The sequence below is a fragment of the Monomorium pharaonis genome, chromosome 8 (assembly GCF_013373865.1).
Source record: "Monomorium pharaonis isolate MP-MQ-018 chromosome 8, ASM1337386v2, whole genome shotgun sequence".
Lineage (NCBI taxonomy): Eukaryota > Metazoa > Arthropoda > Insecta > Hymenoptera > Formicidae > Monomorium > Monomorium pharaonis.
Window position 1 is genome coordinate 13951100 of NC_050474.1, and position 27789 is coordinate 13978888.

Consider the following 27789-nt stretch of genomic DNA (forward strand, 5'->3'; position numbering starts at 1 on the left):
TTGTATTTTTCGATAGAGATGAATCTTTTTTGGAAACCTTGCAAATAATGATAATGATGTTTGTAGCTCCTTTTGAAGCTGATGTATTTACTGTTTTATAATTTCTTCATTATTTCAAGTTACTAAATATGATTTTTGTACGACATTATATAAATAATATTAAGAATATACATAAGACTTTACATAAAAAATCAATTGTATCTTCTATTACACTTTTTTAGTTGCACCTTTGTAATAATTTTATTTTGTGCCTCTGTATTCTCTGCCTCGTCTATAATTATGAATCATTTTAGATGTCTAAATTTATAATAAATACAACTATTTTATTTATGAAAAAACAAATTTACCTTCAGAATTTCTTCTAAAAATAGAATTTGGGACAGCATGCAATTATAATCTTGTATGTTCATAATTGAGAAATATATTGTCTTTAAAGTGCAGTTTGCATACTCTGTAATTGTTATATAATTCGCAGGCGTCTTTGACAATAAGTCATTTCTGGTATAGATTGCGATCCATAATTTTGACCTTAACATGATATATTTTTTACGTTTAATTTCATAAGCAAAAAGAATGCATAGAATCTGACTAATTATAAACTTATAAATAGAAAAACAAAGAAATGCATAATCTGTATTCCATTTAATAATAATGTGAAAACGATTTATGTGTACAAACAATAGAAAATATTCTTTTTTTTAATCCTTCGGAAAATTTAATCCTTCTAAATAATGTTTCCTTTTTGCTCCGTTCAGTACTTAAGCAATCTTTGAATGCACACCGCTCCTTTTATTCATCGTACACATTGGTTGCGTTTCGAAATTTACTACCAGTACTGAAAATCTATAATACATGTAACATAAACGATAGATTTTCAGTGAATTTCGAAATGCAGTCACTATTCACTAATTCCTTTTATATTAACGTACTTTTAAGTTAACGTTTTGTGTTTACCTCTGAAATAGTTTTACAGGTTATATATAACTTCATGTAGGCCGCCATATTGTTGAGTGTGCATTTCTGTCATGCGCGACAGCGCGACTAACAACCATTTTACGCGCGAATTTTGGCTTAAGTGAACTTACTGTATCTACTTATACTGTGCTTGAAACCATACAACTTTATTAAAAAATTTTTTTTATCTCTTATACTTCTGGCGGTATTTGCTCCGAAAGGGAAAAATCTTCTTTTTCGAAAGGATGTCAAATTGGCGTCGGACGACCGTGACACTTCCCTTGTTAAGTAAAAGAAGTGTTATATATCTTTTTCAAATTATCTAAGTATGAACAATGAAGTTTCTAATTAGCTTTAACCTCGAAGTTATTTTTTATTTATTTTAACCCAACAATTATTTTTTACATGATAACGAATTGCTCAGATTAGAAAATAGTAATTTAACTTAATACTATAAATTTTTAAAACTTACAAAAACTTTTACATAATTAAAACTTGATTGATTATTACAATATGCGTTATATTTTTCCTATTTTAATTTTGATTTTAATTTTTTATATTTTATTTAAGATACATTTTTACACACATGTAATTTATCTTATTTTTGTTTATATAATTTTAAATTATTTGCAATATTATTTATGTGCTCTAATATAAAGAGTTTTTGTTTACGTTTATGCTATGATAAAAAGTAATTTCAAAACAATTGACTCTCGACAAACAAAACAAAATTTGTGTTTTTTGTTACATAAAGGCGTTTGTAATTGACACATCGTATAACTATAATTTGTTACTTAATATATCAAGTTTTGTTCTTATTGAAATAACGCAATATAATACGTTATAAAAGAATTCAAGGATTTGTAATTATTTGTTTTGCAATATGTTGCGCGTGAATGAAAACACTCTTGAGTTGGACATAAAAGGTAAAAATGGAAAATATTATCGTGCAAAAATAACAGTGACATATAAGGCTTTAATATTTTTTATGGTTTTTAGTAAATGGGCAAAATTTATCTACAGTTTCAAAAAAGTATAATATCGGCACATTACGGTACATTATAATGGTGTAAACTATTATATCATTATATAAGTAACAAATCAGATCTCGTTTTACCATAATATCCTCAATATTAGAATTCCTTCGGATCCATCTTGGCCTAAAATACCTTTACGTTGTTTGAGCGACAATACCGATGATATTATTGAACATCCATGTGTGATCACATTGACAGAAATTCCTAGAAAAAGTCCTAATACAAGACAAACTGTTGCAAATCAGTAAGTGTCCTAATATTTCATGAATATGTAATTGCGATTAAAATCTAAATATAAGTATTGCTGCATTTTCTTTCTATTCTTCTCTTTTTTACATTTTAGACACTTTAGATCAAGATTAAACCAAAAGTACGAAACAACTACGCATATACCCAAAAAACTACCTAGCTGTTTTGATCCACGTTTTAGAAGGTACTTTGCTTCTTATTATTTTTTACATTATATTTACGCTTTACAACTGAATACACTGGCTTGCATGACAACTTATTTAATGCTGTATTATAATTACTGTAAATAATAGCCTAGTTTACATCGTCAAAACCTTGGTACGTGTATTAAATTTGGTGCGCACTAAAACTTTAGTACGGGTGCATTTACATCGAATGTACTAAGGGAAAAATATAATACGAATTTAATTCATGTAATAACAACGAAAAAATACGAATAATAAAGTGTATGGCCAGGTTTTATATGTTTAAAAATTTACAATACATTTGAAGAAAACAAATGATAAATATGGTGAGAGCACAATGGCGAGCCTTATTACAACGTATACTAAAGTTATGTTTATATAATCTAAGAAATTTTTCATCTAACACTATTTTCTGTTTTACATTTAAAGTGGGCAAGCTGTAATTTTTTAAATTTTAATTTCATCTGTTGGGCAGTTTTAAAAAAGCCTTTTTTTCTCTATATTTTCAACTAATGAATTAAAATATCCACATGTTTGTATTTTTTCCCGTCCATTAATAAAATTATTTGCTTCTCTGTGCATAATTCTATAAACGTTTGCGTTTCTTTTTCTCCCTAATTCAGTCCTTTTTTACAAGACATTTTGACGACCGGTTTTAATTGAGGTTATGCTTAATGCTAAATTTTCTTCAAACTGCATTTTATGCGTTTACATCGTCATTTGCATCACTTGATACACGTATCAGTTTAGTACGATACTCTTACTTGACGTTCGTACCAAGTTAATTCGGCAGCGTTTACATCGTGTGTACTAAATATTTAGTACGACTTTCGTACAAATATAGTACTTGATACGCATATCAAATGCATGATGTAAACTAGATCAATAACATTTTATACATACCCTGCTCAAGAAAAAAGATACAACTGTATAAAACATTATTCCAAGTCAATGATAACTTATATAGCTGTATTCAGTTGTATCAAGAGCTTTTTGAGCAATGATAGAATTTCTATCATGTTCAATCATGTTTGACCAGCTTTGTAATTTTATCATAGGTCTAGTTTACACCGTTAAATCGGTTGGTGCGCGCATCAAGTTAGTGCGGACTAAACATTTGATATGTTCCTGTTTACACCTGTTTACACCGTTTCATCCCTTTTTACATGACATTTTCACGGTTGATATAAAAACTTCTAATTTTCTAACTAAAAATTCTAACTTTTAATCTCAATCTAACAACAGCCAGCAGCCGCGGTACACACTTGATCCAATTTGAATCAAATTAAGCGTTTACAGCGCGCTGACATCTTTTGATACGCGTATCAACTTGGTCTGATACTCGAGATTGAGGAATATCAGACCAGAGCGCAATAAAGTAATCCGCGAGCGTTTATACCGAGCGAATCAAACGATTTGATATGGATATAGTACTTGATACGCCAAGTGGTCGATGTAAATTAGACCCACAAAAATTACCTTTTTAAAAAAAGGTAAAAAACTACAAAAACTGAGGGCCGCTAAACCGAATAATTTGCTTTATTACAAAATCGCTTTTTTATAATTTAACTTATAGATTGAAATAATAATAATTTAAAATTACTGTTTGCAATTGAAATCGTAATGGCGTTATATACTTATACCCTGGTGAAAATTTAAAATCGAAGCGTAAGTTGAATGTAAAGGGAGAGTAAGAGCGTAAGTCGAATGTAAAGGGAGAATAGTAGAAGCGTTAACAAACCTTCTACGAAGCGTAAATTGAAACAATGAAATGTAAAAGAAGCATTAACACTTCTCTTTTTCATTTCATTTTCACCAGGGTAACATTATACACGCACGTGAGAAATTGATTGATTGATTGTGAGAGAGAGAGAGAGAGAGAGAGAGAGAGAGAGAGAGAGGAGAGAGAGAGGAGAGAGAGAGAGAGAGAGAGGAGAGAGAGAGAGAGAGAGAGAGAGAGAAGAGAGAAGCATAGAGAGAGAGAGAGAGAGATAGAGAGCTAGGAGTCGATGGAGAGATGCGCGCAGCTCAGATCGAGCGACTCGTCTTCTCTCTAGCTCTCTCGATCTCCTCTCGCTGCTCTCGCTTTCTTCTTTCTGTTCTTTGCGTTTCTTTCTCTCGCTCTCTCGCTCGCTCGAGCTCTCTCTCGCTCTCTCTCTCGCTCTCTCTCTCTCGCGGCTCTCTCTCTCCTCTCTCTCCTCTCTGCTCTTCTGCTCTATCTCTCTCTCCTCTCGCTTGCTCTTCGCGTCTCGCTCTCTCTATCGCTCGCTCTCCTCTCCGCTCTCTCATCTCTCTCTCTCTCTCTCTCTGCTCTCTCTGCTCCCTCTCGCCTCTCGCCTGCTCTCTCTCTCTCTCCTCCCTCTCTGCTTCTCCTCTCTCTCTCTCTTCTACTCTTCTCTTCTCCCTTCTCTTCTCCTCTCGCCTCTCTCTCTCCTGTCTTTCCCTCTCTCTCCTCCGTCTCCTTCTTTCTTTTCTCTCGTCTCTTCCTCCCTCCCTCCCGCCGATTTTTTTCCTTCTTTTTTCTGTATCTTTCTTCTTTGCAATATATAGTATATATAAACAAATAAATAAAGCAGATTTAAAATTATGTGTATTATCTTTCTCTTTCATATTGAAAATGCACTGAAAAAAAAATTTGGTTGAATTAACTGAAATGTTAACTAACGGTTCGGATTCTAGTTGAACCTACCAAATTTCCAATTAATTTAACAAAAATTCTTGTTGAATTAATTGGAAATCTTGTAAGATCAACTAGAAATCTGAACCGTTGGTTCAATTCCAGTTAATTCAACAAGACTCTTTTTTTCAGTGTGTCTACTTGTATGTATCCGTATCATTGTTTTTTTTTGTTGGAACACGCGGAATATACGACCTAACATTCTCTCACATTTTTATTATAAATAACCTAATAAACATTTTTTTAAACATTAAATAATGTAATGTAATTGAAGTCTAATATTCTATCACATAAAAATTGCCCAGACATATTCGTTGTACTGTCTCATGTATCCAAACCTAAGCATAGTAAAACCTTAAAAACACACATGCACGCACGCACGCATATACATTTGGCGTCTTTTTTTACCTTCTTTTAAAGATAGGTAATTCTGTGCGGATATCATATATTTTTTGGTGTTAGGCATCTTAAATCCATGAAACTATGATAAACTTACTACAACATTTAAACAAGGCATTAATTATATAATTAAATTTTAATTAATTAATTACTAGTGCTAATCTCAAGTTCGTATCTTACGTTCTCAAGATTTGCATTAAAAAAATTTAATTATTTAATTAATAATTAATTAAATTTTAATTAAGTAATTAATCCGAAAACATCTGATAAGACTAATGCTTATCCCAAGTTCGTATCTCCAACCGTTTTTGAGATATACATGATATAAGGTTTAATTAATTAATTAATTAATTATTTAACGATTGGAGATACAAACTTGGGATAAGTACTAGTATTATCAGATGTCTTCGATTTAATTATTTGATTAATTTGAAGACATCTGATAATACTAGTACTTATCCCAAGTTTGTGTCTCCAATCGTTTTCGAGATATACACGTTACAAGGTTTAATTAATTAATTAATTAATTATTTCGAAGCCATCTGGTAATACTGGTGCTTATTTCAAATTCATATCTCTAACCATTCTCGAGATATACATGTTAAAAGGTTTAATTAATTAATTTAGATAAGCATTGACTCTTTAAAGTGTTTCGATAATACTAATGCTTATCCCAAGGTCGCATTTCCAACCGTTCTCGAGATATACATGGTGTAAGGTTTAATTAATTAATTCGAAGACATCTGATAATACTTATCTCAAGTTCATATCTCTAACCGTTTTCGAGATATATATGATACAAGGTTTAAACATCTGATTATATTGCCATCTGATGGCAAAAAAAGTAAAAGTACAAATCCCCACCATTTGGCCGGGCGACGACGACAACTACGACATTTCTTAATCAAATTTAATTTCGAGCGAAAAAATTGGATAAACTTCCGAAAAGGTGAAACTATATAACCTTTTTTGTAGAGTTTTTTATGAGCTTCATTTTTTGTTTGAAACTTTTTTCTCTAAAATCAATACTTTCAGAGATATACAGTCAAAATGTTTGCAACTTTAGAAAGTGATAAAGGGCAAACAAAGCTTTGTCGGCGAAAATCCTTTTAGGGACTTTCTTCTCTAATCAAGGATAAGCTTTGGCAAAAATTTCAGCAAAATCGGGGGTTTCACCTTTTCGGAAGTACACCCATATTTTCTATCAAGTTCTATCTTTTTTCTTGAACAGGGTATAGCACAAAAAGTTAGCAGCAATATTATGAAAATATTTTTTGTTATTTAAAACTGCAACATTACAAAATGTTGTTGCAATATTGCAGCAATAATAAAATACAGTGTTGAAAAGTAACGTATTACTTATAATGAAGTTACAATTAAAATTACTTTTTTCAATAATTGTATAAACTTTCTTTTTTGCTATATAAAAAATATATTTAACAGTCATATTTTTAGATATTTAGATAACTAAAGCAATTAATTTAATGGGTATTTTTATATAATTATTTCATTTATGTTTATCAAATTTATTTGTCAATATACGTTCAGCAAAATAAAATGATTTAATTTATCTTAAAGAATAGTATTATTATACAAATAAATAAGACTGTATTTTTTACATGTTTTGGACTAACCATTGATTTATAATAATTTTAATATAAAAGTTTAAATTTGACGAACTTTTTTAACTGAAAAATGTTGATAATTTTAATAATATGTGTTTTATAAATATTAATTTATTGTAAATTATTAATTTAGTTAATATAAATACATTTTGGTTTTAAGTTATTACAATGACTCATTGAACTATAGAACTTAGCGCACACCCGGGGAAAAATGTTTCATATAAAAACATATATAAATATATAAAAATTGGTCCATATATGTTTACATTAGTCTTCTTTTTTTTGTAAAATTTCTGTTTGATATAAAAAAATAATAGTCATACTGAAAAGACAGAGACTAATTTAAAAATTAATTTTCGCATTGCGTCTATTAAAAAAAATACGTATGAAAAATTGTCCATATATAATCATATATATTTCGGAATAAGTTAATGCTTATTATACCTATTATACCTATTGTAGATCCGGCCTAAAGCTATGCTCTAGATTATAGATATATCCACGCAAACTTGCATAAGCGCATAAGCATATGCATAAGACAATTGATTGGTCCGTAAACATGCTTGTATAAGAAAAGAGATCAATCAAATTATGCTTTTGCGCTTATGCAAGTTTGTGTGGAGTACCTAACAGTGGTTGTAAAAAGTTAGTAGTAATCCACATAGCACTAGATGTCCCATGGATAGGGCCCTCGTACAGACTTTTGCATAACGCATAGTGCATGACGCATAAGAGAATTAATTAATCAATCAGAGTCGTGTATTTTCCTTCCCAGGATAGAAATAAAGACCTCTGATTGGTTAATTCTCATATGCATTATGCATTTCGTGTTATGCAGAAGTCTGTGCGGGAACCCTAGATATTTTAACTCCCCTTATGCCCGATTTCTTTACGTCCAGTTATCTTGCGGTTAAAATTATCCAGAAGATAAACTACCAAATCCATGCACGTGATCAGTTAAACTTGATATTTATCCTCCGGATAACTTTATCGGGAAGTGAAGAAATCGGGCATTAGACCATTCGCTCACACTTAACCGGAAGTGAACATTTTTTTAAATAATTGCTATGTGTAATTGTTTGTATTTTGTATGAAGAGGTTTGAAGTGCAATTAACAAGGTTTGTGAGTCATTCGTTTATTTGTAATTAATTAATTATTTTTTTATCCGACACTTAGCCGGAAATTAATTGAACAAAGTTATTATACAGAATTGTTTGAAGTTTGTATGAAAAGTTATGAAGTTTGATTAAAAAGGTTTGTGAGTGATCCAAATACATTTTATTTAATTCGTAGAAGTTAGCCGAAATTTTCTGACAATATGTAACAGCATGAGCATGCGCAGCGGTCACATCCTCATGCTTCTTAGCCACAAGCGCATGCTCGATCTAGCATAAGCCATGCAAAAAATGCAAAAATTTCAAATGTTTATATACGTATTTTTTCAACATTTTGTTTTACGTAGAGTCGCAAACCTATGTGGTGCAGAGAATGCTTTGCACGCGCGCGCGCGCACACACGCACAGACGCACGGACAGACGCACGCACGCACGCACGCACGCACGCACGCACGCACGCACGCACGCACGCACGCACGCACGCACGCACGCACGCACGGAGGGTGCAAGGGGGGCCTTCAGCCCCCCTCTCGCATTCACCCCGTCCAGATCGCTAACTCATGTTTGTGTATTACAAACAAAGTGAAGTTCTTATGTGTTTGCAGATTTCCAATACAGTCACTGGCGCCGACTTAGGAGGGGCAGAGCACTTTTGGCCCCTCCAATGAAATTATTGGGGGAGGCGACGCTCCCTCAATAATTTTCATCTTTTTGAAAAATAGTTTTTTTTGTAGAAACCGCGCGCACAGCTTAGCCCGTATCAGACTGCTAACTAAAAATAAGGAAAATAGACTTCCTTTCTCGAATATTTGAAATAAACTTTCTCGATTTTGTGCAATGTAAATAAAAATATATGTAAGTATATAAGATATTAAGGGGGCATAGCAGTTTGTCGGGTTCAAAAAATCGATATTTTTTCAATTGCATTTTTTGACAGTTTAAACCTTCAAGAATGTTGTCCTAAAACTGTTTTTTTAAATTCCAATGAATAAAAAAGTTATACAATATATTTTATCGGGCCGTGCACAGGCGTGCGCTTGCCCTTTTTGACATCCGGGCACAGCACGCGACACGGAAGGCTCGTATAAGTCGCCGTCTCTCTAAAAATGAACAAATAGAGACAGATCTTGAACAGGAGGGTTTTTTGTATGGCCCAGGAATTGACGATAATAAGTTTAATGAATTCAGTTTTACAATAGAGTAACATCGTTCGAAAATTTTAAACGCGTTTTTCTCAAAACCATGTTTTTAAAGTCGGTAATCACCCAGACAGCACATGTAGAATATGAGAACGATAGTAGGATATTGCGAAAGTATATTGCAATATTCGTATAATATTGGAGATACGTCTGTGATATGCCAAGTATATACTCATAATGTACTATGTCCGCGTTGCCTTATCCCATATAATTTCGCTGGCAGTTTGTGAAAATATACCGAACATATCTCAAGAATGTTATACGTATGTCTAAAGTATATCTTCAGTATATTCACAATATGTCTACAGTATGTTCACATTATATGGGCTCATGCATAATGAGAGGAATAAGGAACAAGGAATTAAACATACAGAATTAGCAAGAAGAAAGAAGAAGAGGAATTAATCATTTTGCACGTCAGGAAGCTATCGCGAGAAATGAAGTGTAATATCTGTTGAATACGCTGGGGTGCTTTGGGAAATTATGCTCAGATAATTGTAGGTTATAACCTAAATAATATATATATATATATTATTATAGTTTACGTTACTATATTATATCTTATGTGCATACTAGAGTTATCTGGGCGTAATTCCTGAAAAAACCACGTTGTCCGTGAGTTCGTGTTCGCACGTTCACACCCTACACTTTACCACGTGTCTGCGTCACACGGCAGACGAAAATGCGTAACGTTACAGATCACAGATAGCGTTAACATGATTCACTTTCGATATTACGCGGATATTTTGGAAATATGTGATAGATATACATGAGATATATCATAGGATATTTTACGGACGTTTTGAGTATATTAGATATAATCTCAGTACATTCAGTAGGAGTTGCGAAGTTCAGTCGCTATATTCTAAGTTTATCTTGAGGATATACCAAAATGACCTTCTACTGAGACGTTATATGAATGTTTTACGTATATTCGGTACGATCACAGTACATTCCCAGTGAACACATTTTATAGCGGCAATATAATATGGAAGTTACATGTAATTTAACATTGTTATTCTTGTGATATGTAGGTGCTATATGACATGGAAATAACCTGTTACGTAATATTTGTTATACGCAAGTGATTTAGCTGTTATACATCGTTTTGGCGTTACAGTTATTCAACAAAAATTGTATAATCGTATATAACACGTTCGTATCAATATTATTACGGAACGATGCGTCGTAGTTGACTCAGAAATCAGACATTATAACATCCTGAATGACAGATCTATTTAATAATAAAAAAAATTATTATAAAGATAATGTTTTCAAAAATAACGGTTTGTCTACAATTACTGCGCACAAAAAATGCACAAAATCTAAATTCATCATGTGCTGAACAAAAACAGAATAATAAATGTATACTATTCAATTTTTCTTAGAATTATGATCTATAAACCATCTAATTAATCATTTGAACGCTTCAAAGATTAGTGCTAAATAGATCGCAATTTCCATCAAATTATTATGGAAAAAGATAAATTTAACAATGAAATTAATAAGTAAATAAATTAATGCTATTTATTTTTAATATGTTTTGCAAAATTTAATTGCTTTTATAAAAAATAATATAGTCGCGTCAGTTTACATATAGGTATATGTAGACAATAACAAGTACCCATATCGATGAGTCAAATTGGCGTAGCAGCCCTTACGGAAAAAACACTAAAAATAACACTTAAAAAAATACTCAAGCTGAGTATAATTTGGGACAAGGGTTAAACACTCAATTCAGTGTAAATACTCAACTTGAGTGTTCGCTCTTTAATTTACTTTTAATTAGAGTGTTATTACTCTCAACTTGAATGCTCGCCATCTAATTTAGTGTTAATTTCAATGTAATCCTAAATTTAAGAATCACACTGAAATTAACACTCAATTAGATGGCAAACATCCAAGTTGAAAGTAATACTCAAATTAATACTCAAAGCCAGCTGAACACTCTAGTTGAATATTTATTTTAGATATTCATTTTATGTCCATTTCTATCAAAGATTAATTTTAATCTCGGTTGAACTTACTTTTTTTGCTTTTGTTTTTATTTAATATTTTCTAATCCAATGTTTGAGAGTGCACACTCAATATTAAGTGTATACCTTCAACTGATAGATGTTGAGTGTACATCCCCAACGTTTCAGTGTTCACACTTTATGTTGGAAGTATACACTAATTTATTGTGTGTTATATCCAAATGTTGAGAGTAATACTTTTAAATATTCAATATTTAAATCCAAACTTTAGTATGAACATTCAATCATTGGGTGTACACACTTAATGTTCGAGTACAAACTCAATCTTTAGTGTAAATACTCAAGATTTGAGCGTATACACCTAAATTTTGGAGTAAACTCCCAAAATCGAGTATTAACACTCAATTTTGAGTGTAAACTCTCAAAATTGGAGTGTTTTTTCCGTAAGGGAGGTAGAGTACAAGGTTCGTAATCCTAAAATCCCGGGTTTAAACCTAGCAGCGGCAAGTAAGAATAAAATAAAAAATAACATTATTTAAATTTAATTAATTAATAAAAATTTATTCTAAATGTAGTATGTGCTGTTGATAAAAATAATTTTTAAAAAATGAAATTTTTATTTTATTTTATTTTTCTTTGTAACTGTTGTTTAACGGTTAGATAACATGTAATTATAACATGTTATATTGCTGAGTCGGAAATTGTAACTTACATGTAAGTTACGTGTAATTTCAGAGTAACGTAACCTGTTATATTCGGTTACATTGCTGTTACACTGCTGCTATATTACTGTGTTCACTGGGTTCCGTATGAGAATAGAATATTTGCACGATATCCGGTGCTGTCTGGGCATGATAACTTGAAAACGGATCAACTGATCTACCTTTTTTTTTTTTAACTAAAAGCTTATGAAATTTGCTTATCTTTGTCGTATCCGATTTTTAAAATTCAAATTTTTTATATTTTTTTTTAACAAACAAAAATAAAATTTTTGGCCAAAAATCGGCATTCTAATTTTAAAGGTCCGCCATTTTGTTTAAAATTTGAATTTTAAAAATCGGATACGACAAGGACAAGAGAATTTACTCTTCTTTAAGATCCCGTTTGGTTTTTGTGTTTCGGATGAACGGGCAAGGAGATATTATTGTTACCGCAGAATCATGCGTGGCGCGCACGGGTAACTACACGACGGTGAAAGAGGGTGATTTTTTAACTAAACTAGTACAATAAAATTTGTACGAGAATTACAAAAGGTGTACTTGGTTATGCAAAAAGCCTCATTTTTATAGTTAGTCTTTTGGCTGAGAAAAAAATTCATGAAGAATGCCTTTTTTTGGTAGCGCCAAACTGCTATGCACCCTTAAAGCTCGCATACTTATATATGAAGCATACTTATATTTGAAGCTATTTTAGAACCTGCGGCATCATTCTTGCGGGCTGTTTGTAAAATGCTAGTGAACTTTTCAACTTTCGATAAGAAATGATATAATGTAATATGTGAAAATGTTTTTAACTTTTATCTGTCTAGCCTAAAAAAAAGGTCGTTAGAAATTTTCCTCTTGCCTCCCCCTCCCAAAATTTTCCAAGTCGGCGCCACTGAATAGAGTGTACATGGGTTAGGGACTTGGACGGGGTGGGTGCGGGAGGGAAACTGAAAGCCCCCATTGTATTTGTGTGTGTGCGTGCGTGCGTGCGTGCGTGCGTGCGTGCGTGTGTGAAGCATTCTCTGCACCACATAAGTTTGCAACATTTAACGCAAAACGAGATGTTCGAGATTCTCATTAAACACATTAAATACATACACTCATTAAATACATACACATTTAAATTTCGCGCACTTTTTGCATACTTGTGCCTACAGAGCATGCTACAGCTAATGCTATATCCACATAAACTTGCATAAACGCATAAGCATATGCATAAGGAATTTGATTGGTTTATTTTCTTATGTAAGTGCTTGTAGACCAATCAATTTTTTTATGTATATGTTTATGCGCATATGCAAGTTTGTGTGGATATACCATAAGGGCCCCCGCATAGATTTTTACATAACGCATAGTGCATGACGCATAAGAGAATTAATCAGAGTCGTCTATTTCCCTCCCCAGGATAGAAATAAAGATTGGTTAAAGGGCCATCACACACGAAATGACATAAGCTGCATAAGCATAACATAAGAGCTCTAGGCCAATAAGCATCTTATGTATATTAATATGGCGACTATATGCTGAGAACTGATTGGTTCATCGGTCTTATGCTATGCTTATGCAGCTTATGTCATTTCATGTGTGATGGCCCTTAATTCTCTTATGCATTATGCATTTCGTGTTATGCAAATGTCTGTGCGGGGACCCTAAGGAGCATGCAAATGTGACCGCTGCGCATGCTCATGCTGTTATATATTGTCGGTAAATTTCGGCTAACTTCCACGAATTAAGGGGGCAACCTCATGTAAACGGCCTGTTTTTCAAGAATTTTTCTTGAAAAATGTGATGCGTAGATTGATTTGAAATTTAAGGTACAATTTATGGACATTACAATGTAAAATATATACAGGGTGTTACAAAAGCATCGGATTTGCTTAGCACCATGCGATAGAGAATGAAAATCCAAGAAGAAATGTCTAATACTATTTTTTGATCTGGTAAATAGTTTCGCCTTAATTCATCATTGTAATAAGTCAATAAGCGCGAAGATACAAGAGAAAGTCAGTGACGGAGAATGCGTGAACCCAGTGGTTTGTTCGCGTCGCCATGCCCCGACATGCTCCTACTGACTCCAACGCATTCTAATAGGTTGGCGTCATCGGAATCAACGTATTGGAGTGCGTTGGGGTGAATAGGAGCATGTTGGGGCATGTGACGCGAACAGACCTCTTGCTACCAAAGGTGTCACAGTTTAGCTATAACCAGTTACGACAGTACAGTCGGAACCTTTGATGTTTATGTTACCTAGTCACGTGACCATCCGCCATGTTTTGGATTGTAAGAAAGCGCGTTATTCGAAGATATAAAACAAAAAAAGATAGTAAAAATATTTCTTATGATTCGTGTCGAATTGTTATTAAAGAGATAAGTGAATAAATAAAAAAAATTACAGAAAAAGTTAAAGTTAAATTCTGAAATGAGGTTAAACAATAATAAATAAATGGATTTTTTGGAAAACAAAAAAATTTTATTCTTGCGTTTCGTCCAGATATGTTTTTACACATGACACAGAAAAATCCACCTTTACTAACTTTACTCATTATTATAATTTATTTCAAAATAAATGATATTGAAAAAAACACTGAAGATGATCTTCATTAATAATCTTTTCAAAATAATACCTAATTAATATCGCTTAATATCATTGAAAAATTATTCACACAATATAACCTCTAACACGCAATTATCACATGTCTAGCTCATAGCTTCGTACCGCGTGGCTCGCCATGTCCGCCATATTTTAGATAGTACAGTTGACGCATGCGTCGTAAAATATTATACGAAGAATTTCGCTGACTGTCGTAACTGGTTATAGCTAAACTGTGAAGGTGTCGTCTAATTGACGGCATTTTGTGGTCATTTTATGACGAACCAGACGTCATAATGTCGACATAAAATGACGTCTAAATGTCGTAAAACTGACGTACATTTGTCTCATCTTAACGACGTCATATATTGACGTCAAAAATACGTCATTATTTTCATATTATTAACGTCATTTTCAAAAAGCTAGTATCGTACATTTGGCGGTATTTTACTGTTATTTTTATGACAAAACATAGGTTTTTAGATTACATTTAATAAAGACGACATTTTAACGTCATTTTTATGACTATCCCAGGTAGTAAAAGCCGTTACCATTATTTTGACGCTTTAGAAAATATTTCGGGTACATGTCCTATATATGCAGTACTTGCATTATGAAAATATTGAAATAACATAATTATAATGTAAAAAAAAAATTTACGTTGTTTCTCAACAAGCATCGTTACCCACCAAACCATAGTCACATCTGGGATTGCCTAACTTCCGCGGTCACCCATCCAACTCTGAACCGCCGTTGACGTTGCTTGACTTCGAAGATCATACGCAACCTAACCTAACACTTTGTGATGATCCATGAACACTTGATGCTCATGAATACATATTTGTTATAGATCAGTTCAATAGATGCGAGAAACATGAAACTTGTAGTTAACTAATATTTTTATAAATAAATTTACAGTTTTTTTCCTGATTTTTACTTATGCGAAATAACATTATGTGGAATAACTTATAAAAATCTATTTTTGCTCTGTTCTTTTGATAAAGCTAAATTATATCCCAGACAACACGCAATATTTATAAAATATTTATAAAATATTTATAATATTTATTTAAATATTTTATAAATATTATCCAAATATTTTATAAATATTATCCAAATATTTTATAAATATTTTTGTGGTCTTAGATTCGACAAATCATAAAAATTTATCATAAATGTGTAAAATATAAAAATATTTATAAAATATTTATAAATATTTACAAAATATTACTTATACAAATCTTTATCTTTTATTCGCCATAAATATTATATAAAATATTTAGTCTATATTTTAATAATATGTTAATTGAATAAAGATTTTTTTCTTTGTGTATATAAATTATCGTGTAAAATATTTATATAATATTTTGAAAAAATAAATATTAATAAATATTAATAAATATTTATCATAAATATTATGTACTGTCTGAGATAATTTTAAAATAATGATAATATTAATTATATAAAATATTATATTAATTATTAATAATATTTTGTTTATTAGCGAATCTTTAAATAATGATTAATAGTTATAGGTAGCAAGATGTCGTCCACCGGACCTCAATTCGTCATTTGAGGTTAAATCGTCAATTATTACAAAGAATTATAGTTAACGTCAGTAATTAGTCACTAATAAAACCTTATTAATACGTCGTAAAATGATCAATTAGCTGACGTTATTAATTAGTCAAGAATATGACGTCGAAAATACGTTATAGTATGGATAAATAACTGACGTAATTAATAGGTCAAAAAATGACGTTACTATTACGTCTTAATTTGGTAACATGACGTCCGCGACCTTAAATGACGAATTATTGACGTCCAGTGGACGTCACCTTGCTACCTAGGAAGTTGACTCCTTATTATTAAAAATTGAAAAATGCTTCTAATGCTAAAAATTATCGATAAAATTTTTTGGAAGGCTACCAAAATTTTCAATAGAACTGTCGGTTACCGAGAAATATTTCCATTTTGACGGGACTTGGAAAATTTTCGAATTTGTATCTTCAACTAAAGAAATTTTTTATTCCGCAGCTTACAGCTTCGAGTGCTAATAATTATCGATAGAATTCTTTAGGCGGCTACCAGAACTGCCGATTTTTACCGAAAAAGCTAAACGGTCTCAATTACATGGAATTTTTGCGCGATGAGTTGCCAAATTTATTATTTCCAGCAAACACAAAGTTACATGTAACGTGCTTGTTAGTTGTAATTTCCTATTCAATAATATAATTGTAATATAACACATGTGTTATATTACAATTACATTGTTGAGTGGAAAATTACAACTAACAGGTACGTTACATGTAACTTGGTGTTTGGTGGGTTAGCATTAGTAGTATTTTTTAATTTTTAATAACAAGAAGTCAACTTCACGCATTCTCCGTCACTGACTTTCTCTTGTCCCTCCGCGCTTATTGACTTATTACAATAATGAATTAAGGCGAAACTATTTACCGCATTGAAAAATAGTATTAGACATTTCTTCTTAGATTTTCATTCTCTATCACATGGTGCTAAGCAAATCCGATGCTTTTGCAATACCCTGTATATTTTTTAAACTTTACTTTTTTATAATAACGGTGCAATAGCGGCTTGAAAATGACGTCTGGAAAATGCGCCGTGCAGGGGTACGGGTCACAAAAACGAGTGAAACAAAAAACCAAAATAGGGGTTTTTTAGTTTATGCAAAAACGCACAACATGTCGTTTTTATTTTATTAAAATTTGCAAAAATCGCGAGGTTTTGAAAAAAAGGTTTTCTTTTTTTAAACAATTGTTAATAACGTGTTGTACCTTGCGGTGCAACAAAATGAGTTTGCCGTATCTTGCGGTGCGACAAATAATCTTATTGGGTTCGTTGCTGCCTTAGGAGTAGGAACTCGCGAAAGGAGGCTTTTGTTGGCAGAGTTCTCGAGTCACCAGCACACTTGTTATTAGTAATTAACAAAAGAAGTGTTTATTCTCTGTAGTTACAAGGCAGTTCTTTACATTTGCGATCGGCGAAGGTGTCGTGTCGTTTTACTTAGAGGTGATAAGATACGGCGCGCGGCTCTGAGATAGCGCGCTGTATATTCGCTTGCTCGAGATGCGTTGTGACTAAGTCCCGAACTTTAAGTTCGTATGCTAATCTCGCGGGCCGTATGTATCGGCTTGATTGACTATCACTGATCCCGCGGCCCGCTGTCCGGCAGCGGCTTAAGTAGTTAAGTAGTGCCGCGGATTTGATATAATAGTGGGGCAATGGGCCCTCCGCATGACCATATGTGATCATAACCGCGCGCATCTATGCACTAAAACGCAAATATGCATTTCCGGTGGCATGATCGTTTCTAAGCTGAACTTCGCTAAATTCTATGCGATATCCGGTGCGTTGACTGGTGCGATGGTCGACCGGTAGCGCACGAGGCATGTTACTTGACACCTCGCGATAACGAGCCTTGGCGAGCTATTCTAATATCTTATATATTTTAATTTTAATATTCTATATTGTTGTTATTTACAAAGAAAGGATATACAGAACTCTCTCTATTTAAAGTAAACCAAACAAATTTATTTGTTGAGAGTACACAAACGTCTTATTATAACGAGGTCGGAAGAAGGAGCACACGCAAGCACATATGGGAGCGCATGGACTTCCGGACGCTTAGGGAAGTAAAAATAACACGTAGAGGCGCCACAAGATGGCGCACATGGGTCCAGGAAGACGTCCTTCAAGCATGAAATACATGAATACGAACTTACTGATTCTTATTACTCTGTCAGTGACTCCCAACACACCCTTCTCAATGACAGATTACATTCTACAATTAGTATTTAGAGACGAAGAATAACTGTCTTTCGTTTACATTGTAGTATGATTAAATTAAATTAATCCCAACTGTTCCCTCAATTTGGTGAATTGGCCCTTTCCCAATGGTTTCGTTAGGATGTCCGCAATTTGATCGCTTGTATTTATATATATAACTTGTATGACATTTTCTCTTATTTTTTCTTTAATGAAGTGATGTTTTATGTCTACGTGTTTGAGACGTTTATGGCATTCTGGATTTTTTCCTATTCTAATGGCAGTCTGATTATCTTCAAACAATTTCACGCATATGAACTGTTTTGGTGTTAGGATATCCTGAAACAAAAATCTAAGCCAACATGCTTCGCTTGCTGCTAGACTCATTGCCACATATTCGGCTTCTGTAGAAGACAATGCTACGGTTGATTGTTTTTTACTAACCCAGGATACCGAACACCCAAACATTTTAAAAATGTATCCCGTGGTTGATCGACGATCTGTATTATCGCCAGCTCAATCTGAATCCACGTATCCAACTATGAAATTTTCTTGTATATTATTACATTGGAAAATTAAACTTATATTTATAGTACCTTTAACATATCTTAAAACTCTCTTTAACGCTTGCCATAAGCCCTCACTAGCGCATGACTGATATCTGCTTAGAATACTAATGGAGTTGCACAAATCTGGTCGAGTACACAACATTACATACATTAAGGTACCGATTAGTTGTCTGCATCGGTGTTCTAACTCTACGGACTCAGATTTTTCGCGCTTTAATGTGTCATGTCTGAAATTCACCTTCATAGGTGTTGATACCGCGTTACAATTGCTCATATTATATTTACCGATAATATTTTCCAAATGTTTTGACTGATTTAAGACGATTTCACCCTTCTGAATATTTTGCTCAATAATCATGCCTATAAAATGTTTAACGTTTCCAAGAACTTTCATTTTGAAATAACTATTAAAGGTACTTTTTACTTCTGTTATACCTTGGTCGTCGGTTCCACATAACAATACATCATCTACATATAGCAGTACATACATTTTACCTAACTTCGTATTTCTGAAATATAGGCAATAATCATATTCCGACCTAACAAACTTTAACTCAGTCATTACTCTATGGAATCTATCATTCTAACCTTTTGGTGAACTTCTTAACCCGTACAATGTTTTCTTAAGTTTACATACCTTATCTTTAGGCAGGCTGTACTCTTGTGGTAACACTATATATACATCGCAGTCAATATTACCATGCAGAAAAGCATTACTGACATCCATTTGCAGTATCGGTACATTTAGATAGTTACATACGGCTAAGAAAACCCTAACAGTCGATAGCTTCGCAACTGGACTGTACGTATCCGTGAGTGATATATTCTTCTGTTTAAAGACTCTTGCGACTAGTCGAGCCTTATATTTTACGACATCTCCTTTCTCGTTTTGCTTCTTCTTGAACACCCATTTACAGTCAGGATCACAGTTATTACAATAGGATCACAGTTATCCGGCTTCTCTACCACAATCCAAGTGTCGTTCTCCTTTAACGCTTCCATTTCCATCTTCATCGCCTTTTTCCACATCTTTGATTCTCTGCTGGCCATTGCTTCTTCGTACGTTTGGGGTTCATTTTCTTCTGTCACTGATAGACAGCTCCAATCAAAATCGTCATATCTTGTTGGCTTCTTCATTCTGCTTCTATCTCATAAGTTATATCCTTGCATCAATTCATCTTCATTACATGATTCATAGTTATCATCGAGACTGCTTTCGCCTGTTCTTTCTTCATCCTCTAATGTATTGTCTTCTCTTGTTCTTTCATCTTCATGTGGCTCAATTTCACTTCTTGTTTCGACGTTGTCACCTATAATTTCCTCTTCCTCTTCGTCTTTTTCTTCTTCAAGGAAAACATTTTTGACTTTCATTACTTTATTTTCTGATGGTAGAAATATCACATCCTTTAAGATCTCAACTTTTCTGTTTTGTGGAAAGAAAATCCTGTACCCTTTTGTATTTTCGCTGTAACCGATGAAGATTCCCTCTTTGCTTTTTGCATCTAGCTTCAATCTTCTTTCCTTAGGTATGTGTGCTCCTACTCTTGTCCCAAAGACTTTGAAAATATCCATGTCAACTTTCTTTAATACCACAACTCGAACGGAGATTTTTTTCCTTCTGGGCTTGAACTTGTTCTATTTAGAATGAAGACCGTCGTGTTTACCGCCTCGGCCCACAGATCTTTCGACATTTTTGCACTGTGGAGCATTGTTCTTGCTGCTTCCACAATGGTTCTCATATCACGTTCAGCGCGTCCATTTTGTTGTGGGGTATACACCACAGATCGTTGATGACAGACGCCATTTTCTTCTAGTAGCTGCTGTATATCACTATTTATAAATTCTAATCCATTATCTGTGCGTAACACTTTTACTTTATTTCCAGTAATATTTTCAGCCATTTTTATAAAAAATGCGATTTTCTGCTTTACCTCAGATTTGTGCTGGATAAAGAATATATGTCTGTAGCTTGAATAGTCATCCTTTAATAACAGGAAATATCTCGCACTTCCTAAGGATTTTGTTTCCATGGGTCCGCATACATCACCATGAATCAACTCGCACGTCCTTGATGCTCTTGATTTACTCGCTGAATATGTACTCCTGTGTTGTTTGCCTATTATGCAATCCTCACACACAGGTCGGGACTCCTCTTCTTTAAACTTAACATTGTTTTTCATTAGGACTTTCCGGACGTGTTTAAAATTTTGGTGCGCAAGCTTCTGATGCCAGTCCATGAGTGTCTCCACAGCTAGCTGGCAATCTACGTTATTTTGACATTCATGTGCATGTTCAGATTTACAATTGTCGTCACTACTTGTTTTAAATATCATTTTGTACAGCTTACCTTGTCTTTTCGCGATAGCACATACCTCTCCATGCTTATTTATGAACTTACATTTTAAGTTGTCTGAATGCACTTTATAACCTTTGTCCATTGCGCAGCCAATCGAAAATAGGTTTATCTTCAGTTCTGGTACAAATAATACACCAGATATTTGCGTCTTTATCCATCCTTGTCCATTCTACGCCGCTAATTTTACCGTACCGATACCCCATATTTTCAGGTACGTTCCATCACCTATTCTTACCTTACGATTGTCGGTAACCTCAGTGTAGTGTGCGAAGAGACTTTGATTATTGCACATATGTTTGCTTGCACCGCTGTCCATACACCAGTCGAGTTTGCTTAATGGCTGTCCTCTCGTGAGTGCGATTTCATCTTTGTTATGCCAATTCGACGCCAGAAGTGTTTCACCGACAAAGGCATTTCCATCTGTTTCTTCTTGCCGCTGTCCATACTACTCGCCAGGGCTGTTACCGTTTCGCTTGAATTTATCCTTTCCTTTTCAATTAAGAGTCTTGACGTAAGTTTCTGCAGTGTTTGAGAGTTAGCTGCAGTAGATTCCCAGGCGGATATAAAATGTTTCAGCTTTTCTGGAAGCGACATTAACATCTTTGTAATAAACATACTCTCAGATATGTCCTCCCCTATTTGTTTTAACTGGCTTCTTATTTCCTCTAGTCGAGAAATGAATACTGAAATACCTTCTCCTTTATTTTCCAACGCAAAGAATTTTTGCTGTAGCAAATGAACGCTTACTTTAGATTTCTTCTCGTACACCGAGAGTAATTTCTCCCACATCTCATGGGACGTATTACATGATAACAAATGCACCAGAGGACCTTCTTCCATTCTCGTGACAATTATTTCTTGGGCCTTCACGTCAAGCTTTTCCCATTCTTTGCCCGCTGCTTCCGACCGTTTCTTTATTCCGGTCACAACGTCGTATACATTTCTCGATTTCAGTACTATTATTACCTGAAACTTCCACGTAGTCCAGTTCTCACCCGTGAATTTAATTACGGTCTGATTCGAGTTTTCCATCTTCCGTTCTTCTCCCATTCTATTTTTTCTAGAACTTTCTCTCTAACCTCAAAGACTTCGACTTTTCTCTGAGTTTTTTTTTTTTTTTGATCTGTATACCTTCGATTCTTCAAGGGCCTGGGCCCATAACTTGTTATTATTTACAAAGGAAGGATATACAGAACTCTATCTATTTAAAGTAAACCAAATTTATTTGTTGAGAGTACACAAACGTCTTATTATAACGAGGTCGGAAGAAGAAGGAGCACACGCGAGCACACATGGGAGCGCATGGACTTCCGGACGCTTAGGGAAGTAAAAATAACACGTGGCGGCGCCACAAGATGGCGCACAGGGGTCCAGGAAGACGTCCCTCAAGCATGAAATACATGAATACGAACTTACTGATTCTTATTAATTTGTCAGTGACTCCCAACATATATTATATTATATTATCGGTTGTGAGTGCTCACAACAAACGTTTTAAATTAAAAAATAAAAAATTGGGGTACGACATGTTGTGGCCAACTATCTATAGAATATTTATACCAAATTTCATAAAGATCGAAAAATTAGTTTTTGAGTTACGTTGCATGGCGTGTGAAATTTTGCGTTTCGAGAAAAATGCGTTTAAAGTTTGAGTCACAACCCACACAGCACACTTTATTCTAGGGATGTCCCTGGGATATCATTTTGGAATATCGCAATATCGTTGGATATCCGTGGACCGTCTGCGATATCCAAGGGATATCCAAGGGATGCACAAATGTCCACCGATTTGACATCCTGTAGATGTCTCAAACGATATCCAGAGGATGTCCAGAGGATTTCCTGAGATATCGTAATAGGGTGACCTCCTTTTGGACACGTAACGATTGGACACCGCTCGATTGGACACGGCTCCATTGGACACCGCACGATTGGACACCACACGATTGGACACCGCACGATTGGACACCGCACGATTGGACACCGCATTATTGGACACCGCACGATTGGACACCGCATTATTGGACACGGCACGATTGGACACCGCATTATTGGACACCGCATTATTGGACACCGCACGATTGGACACAGCACGATTGGACACCGCATTATTGGACACCGCAGTCTTCTAGTGAATAACATTTATATATCATATGACAGATTATCTAAGCTTAGAAATATCTGGCAGAAAAAAGCTTCGATTTGCCAGAAAAAAAATTGAATTTTAAATATCTATATACGTATTTTTAGGAGCATCTCGTTTTGCGTGGAAAGTTTCAAACCTATGTGGTGCAGAAAATGCTCGCACGCACACACACACACACACACACACACACACGGGGGGGTGCAAGGGGGGCCTTCGGCCCCCCCTCCCGCACCCACCCCGTCCAAGTCGCTAACCCATGCAAACTGTATTAGAAATCTGCATACACACACGTAAATGTGTGTGTGGGTCCAATTGTACGGTGTCCAACAGGGGCTGTAATCTCTTATGTATTTTTCGTGACCAGCGTTTGTTGCGCCACCGCTGTAAGCGAACCCGCCGAACCGAACTAAAATGCAATATGGCCGCTCTTTCCCCTTTCACCTCACTCCCCTTCCCATCCATTGACCCGTACGTACACACATGCACATACATACACATTCAAATTAATATTTAATAAATTTTTTGAACTTATTTATTTTATGGAACCATTACATGTTTTTATAATAGAATTACATTCTATGTGACAGAGCACCTTATTCTCTAAATCACGTTGTTTCTCCTTCAGCTTCGACAAACGATGACCAAAGTTCAACTGATTGTAGCCTCTTTCTTACGTTCATGTGGAATCAGCTGCTTCTTCGTAACTTAGGCTGCGTTTCGATATTCACTGCCAGTACTGAAAATCTATAGTTTACGTCACATATACTGTAGATTTTCAGTACTGACAATTAATATCGGAACGCAGCCTTAGCCTGTTGCAAGTTGCAAAGGAGCAGCTGATTCCACGTGGACGTAAGAGCCTACAATCAGTTGAACTTAGGTCATCGTTTGTCGAAGCTAAGTAATGTGATCACAGATTGCTTTTTCTTGGTTGTAGCTCCCTCATCTAACTCCTCTGACAGCATCTTTATTCTATATGGTGTCGAAGGCTGGTGTACACATTGGAACAGTTACTGGTGTCTAAAAAAAAAGTCTCTTTATACCATACCACAAATTAAATCGCAGCGAGAAAAAAGCTGTTTCTGTAAGCGGAATTGCGATTACATACCATCAGTTTTAAATTATTCCGTTCGTAAGAAATAACCTCCTTCTTCGCTCGTAAGCTTTGCTTCACTTTACTTTGCTTGTTGAACGGAACTCATTACTACGGCCATGTTGATTTTAGACGGCCATATTGCATTTTAGTTCGGTTCGGCGGGTTCGCTTACAGCGGTGGCGCAACAAACGCTGGTCACGAAAAATACATAAGAGATTACAGCCCCTGGTGTCCAATAATGCGGTGTCCAATAATGCGGTGTCCAATAATGCGGTGTCCAATAATGCGGTGTCCAATAATGCGGTGTCCAATCGTGCGGTGTCCAATAATGCGGTGTCCAATAATGCGGTGTCCAATCGTGCGGTGTCCAATCGTGTAGTGTCCAATAATGCGGTGTCCAATCGTGCGGTGTCCAATCGTGCGGTGTCCAATCGTGCGGTGTCCAATCGTGCGTGTCCAATCGTGCGTGTCCAATCGAACGGTGTCCAATCGTTACGTGTCCAAACGGGATACTCCCATCGTAATATAACCTAGTGAAAAAATTTGTTAGAATTAAAAAAATTTTTTTCAGGATTTTTGATAAATATTCCGATTTTTTATAAGAATTGAAACGTTTCTCGGAAAAACTTTAAAAATGAAAAATTTTGATTAATTTAGAAAATTTTTGGATATTTCTAAGTATTTTTGAGAGTTTCTAAGAATTGAAAAAAACTTGAACAAAAAATAAACAATTCTAATTTTTTTTACGGTAATCTTGTAAGAGGAAGAAGACTATAACAACATGTTTCAGCCAAGCCACAGTGATACCCGTTAAAGCATGCTCCGTGAACACAGTAATATAGCAGCAGTGTAACAGCAATGTAATCGAATATAACAGGTTACGTTACTCTGAAATTACACGTAACTTACATGTAAGTTACAATTTCCGACTCAGCAATATAACATGTTATAATTACATGTTATTTAACCGTTACACAACAGTTACAAAGAAAAATAAAATAAAATAAAAATTTTATTTTTTTAAAATTATTTTTATCAACAGCACATACTACATTTAGAATAAATTTTTATTAATTAATTAAATTTAAATTATGTAATTTTTTATTTTATTCTTACTTGCCGCTGCTGGGTTTGAACCCGGGACTTTAGGATGACGAACCTTGTACTCTACCTGCTACGCCAATTTGACTCATCGATATGGGTACTTGTTATTGTCTACATATACTTATATGTTATAAACTGACGCAACTATATTATTTTTTATAAAAGCAATTAAATTTTGCAAAACATATTAAAAATAATAGCATTAATTTATTTACTTATTAATTTCATTGTTAAATTTATCTTTTTCCATAACCTTACTAATTTGATGGAAATTGCGATCTATTTAGCACTAATCTTTGAAGCGTTCAAATGATTAATTAGATGGTTAACTATATAGATCGTAATTCTAAGAAAAATTGAATAGTATACATTTATTATTTTGTTTTTGTTCAGCACATGCTATGATGAATTTCGATTTTGTGCATTTTTTGTGCGCAGTAATTGTAGACAAACCGTTATTTTTGAAAACATTATCTTTATAATTTTTTTTATTATCAAATAGATCTATCATTCAGGATGTTATAATGTTGTCTGATTTCTGAGTCAACTACGACGCATCGTTCCGTAATAACATTGATACGAACGTGTTATGTTACGATTATACAATTTTTGTTGAATAACTGTAACGCCAAAACGATGTATAACAGCTATATCACTTGCGTATAACAAATATTACGTAACAGGTTATTTTCATGTCATATAGCACCTACATATCACAAGAATAACAATGTTAAATTACTTGTAACTTCCATATTATATTGCCGCTATAAAATGTGTTCACTGGGTGTTTAATCTCTATATCTGAAAAAACGGTCACCCATCCAAGTGTCAACCATCGCCGACGTTGCTTGACTTCGAAGACCGTACGCATCCTAACGCCACGTGATAATCCATGAACACTTCTTGTCTATGCATACATATTTGTTATATATCATTACAATAGATGTTAACAGAAGGATGAAATATGTATAGTTAACTTATATTTTTATGAATAAATATGAAGTTTTAGTTTTTTAATTTATTTTTACATATGCGTGCAAAATAGCATGTGGAATAACTTATTAAAAAGTTTGTTTTTGCTCTGTTTGTATAAAATCCAAAAAATTTTTTAATGTCATTTTTTATAATTTTTAGTATTATTAATATATACCACATTGTTTCGATAAGTGTACTTTCGTTATGTTCTGTTTTAATTTACGTTTCTTAGAGATTTAATTAACGTTTTTGTCACTCTTTTATTACCCAGACGGCACATGTAGATTATGAGAACGATAGTAGAACATTGCGAAAGTATATTGCAATATTCGTATAATATTACCCAGACAGCACCAGATATCGTACGAATATTATACTCTCATACGTAATGTACTGTGATCATACCGAATATACGTAAAACATTCATATAACGTCTCAGTAGAATGTCATTTTGATATATCCTCAAGATAAACTTAGAATATAGCGACTGAACTTCGCAACTCCTACTGAATATACTGAGATTATATCTAATATACTCAAAACATCCGTAAAATATCCTATGATATATCTCATGTATATCTATCACATATTTCCAAAATATCCGCGTAATATCGAAAGTGAATCATGTCAACGCTATCTATGATCTGTAACGTTACGCATTTTTGTCTGCCGTGTGATGCAGACACGTGGTGAAGTGTAGGGTGTGAACGTGCGAACACGAACTCACGGACAACGGGGTTTTCTCAGGAATTACGCCCAGATAACTCTGGTATGCACATAAGATATAATATAGTAACGTAAACTATAATAATATTATATATATATACATATATTATTTAGGTTATAACCTACAATTATCTGAGCATAATTTCCCAAAGCACCCCAGCGTATTCAACAGATATTACGCTTCATTTCTCGCGATAGCTTCCTGATGTGCGAAATGATTAATTCCTTTTCTTATTTCTTCTTGCTAATTCTGTATGTTTAATTCCTTGTTCCTTATTCTTCTCATTATGCATAAGCCCATATAATGTGAACATACT

The 27789-nt window shown here is 34.0% G+C and overlaps 1 protein-coding gene and 2 long non-coding RNA genes across 3 annotated transcripts in view; 1 reads left to right on the forward strand and 2 right to left on the reverse strand.

Annotated features, from left to right (window-relative positions):
- Positions 1-25: 25 nt before the first annotated feature.
- On the reverse strand, positions 26-453 carry LOC118647189. Its single transcript, XR_004964503.1, has 2 exons — positions 348-453; positions 26-271 (listed from the first exon to the last, which is right to left on the reverse strand). It is a non-coding gene; the product is annotated as an uncharacterized LOC118647189 (long non-coding RNA).
- Positions 454-1530: 1077 nt separating this feature from the next.
- LOC114255598 overlaps positions 1531-27789 on the forward strand; it is a 131469-nt gene continuing 105210 nt past the window's right edge. Inside the window, exons 1-4 of the mRNA XM_036291578.1 lie at positions 1531-1880; positions 1954-2008; positions 2092-2235; positions 2335-2424. Of these exons, the coding sequence (XP_036147471.1) occupies positions 1838-1880; positions 1954-2008; positions 2092-2235; positions 2335-2424 (332 nt within the window). The 5' untranslated portion in view covers positions 1531-1837. The remainder of the gene's footprint in view (positions 1881-1953; positions 2009-2091; positions 2236-2334; positions 2425-27789) is intronic.
- On the reverse strand, positions 24090-24891 carry LOC118647188. The gene is made up of 2 exons (XR_004964502.1): positions 24680-24891; positions 24090-24591 (listed from the first exon to the last, which is right to left on the reverse strand). It is a non-coding gene; the product is annotated as an uncharacterized LOC118647188 (long non-coding RNA).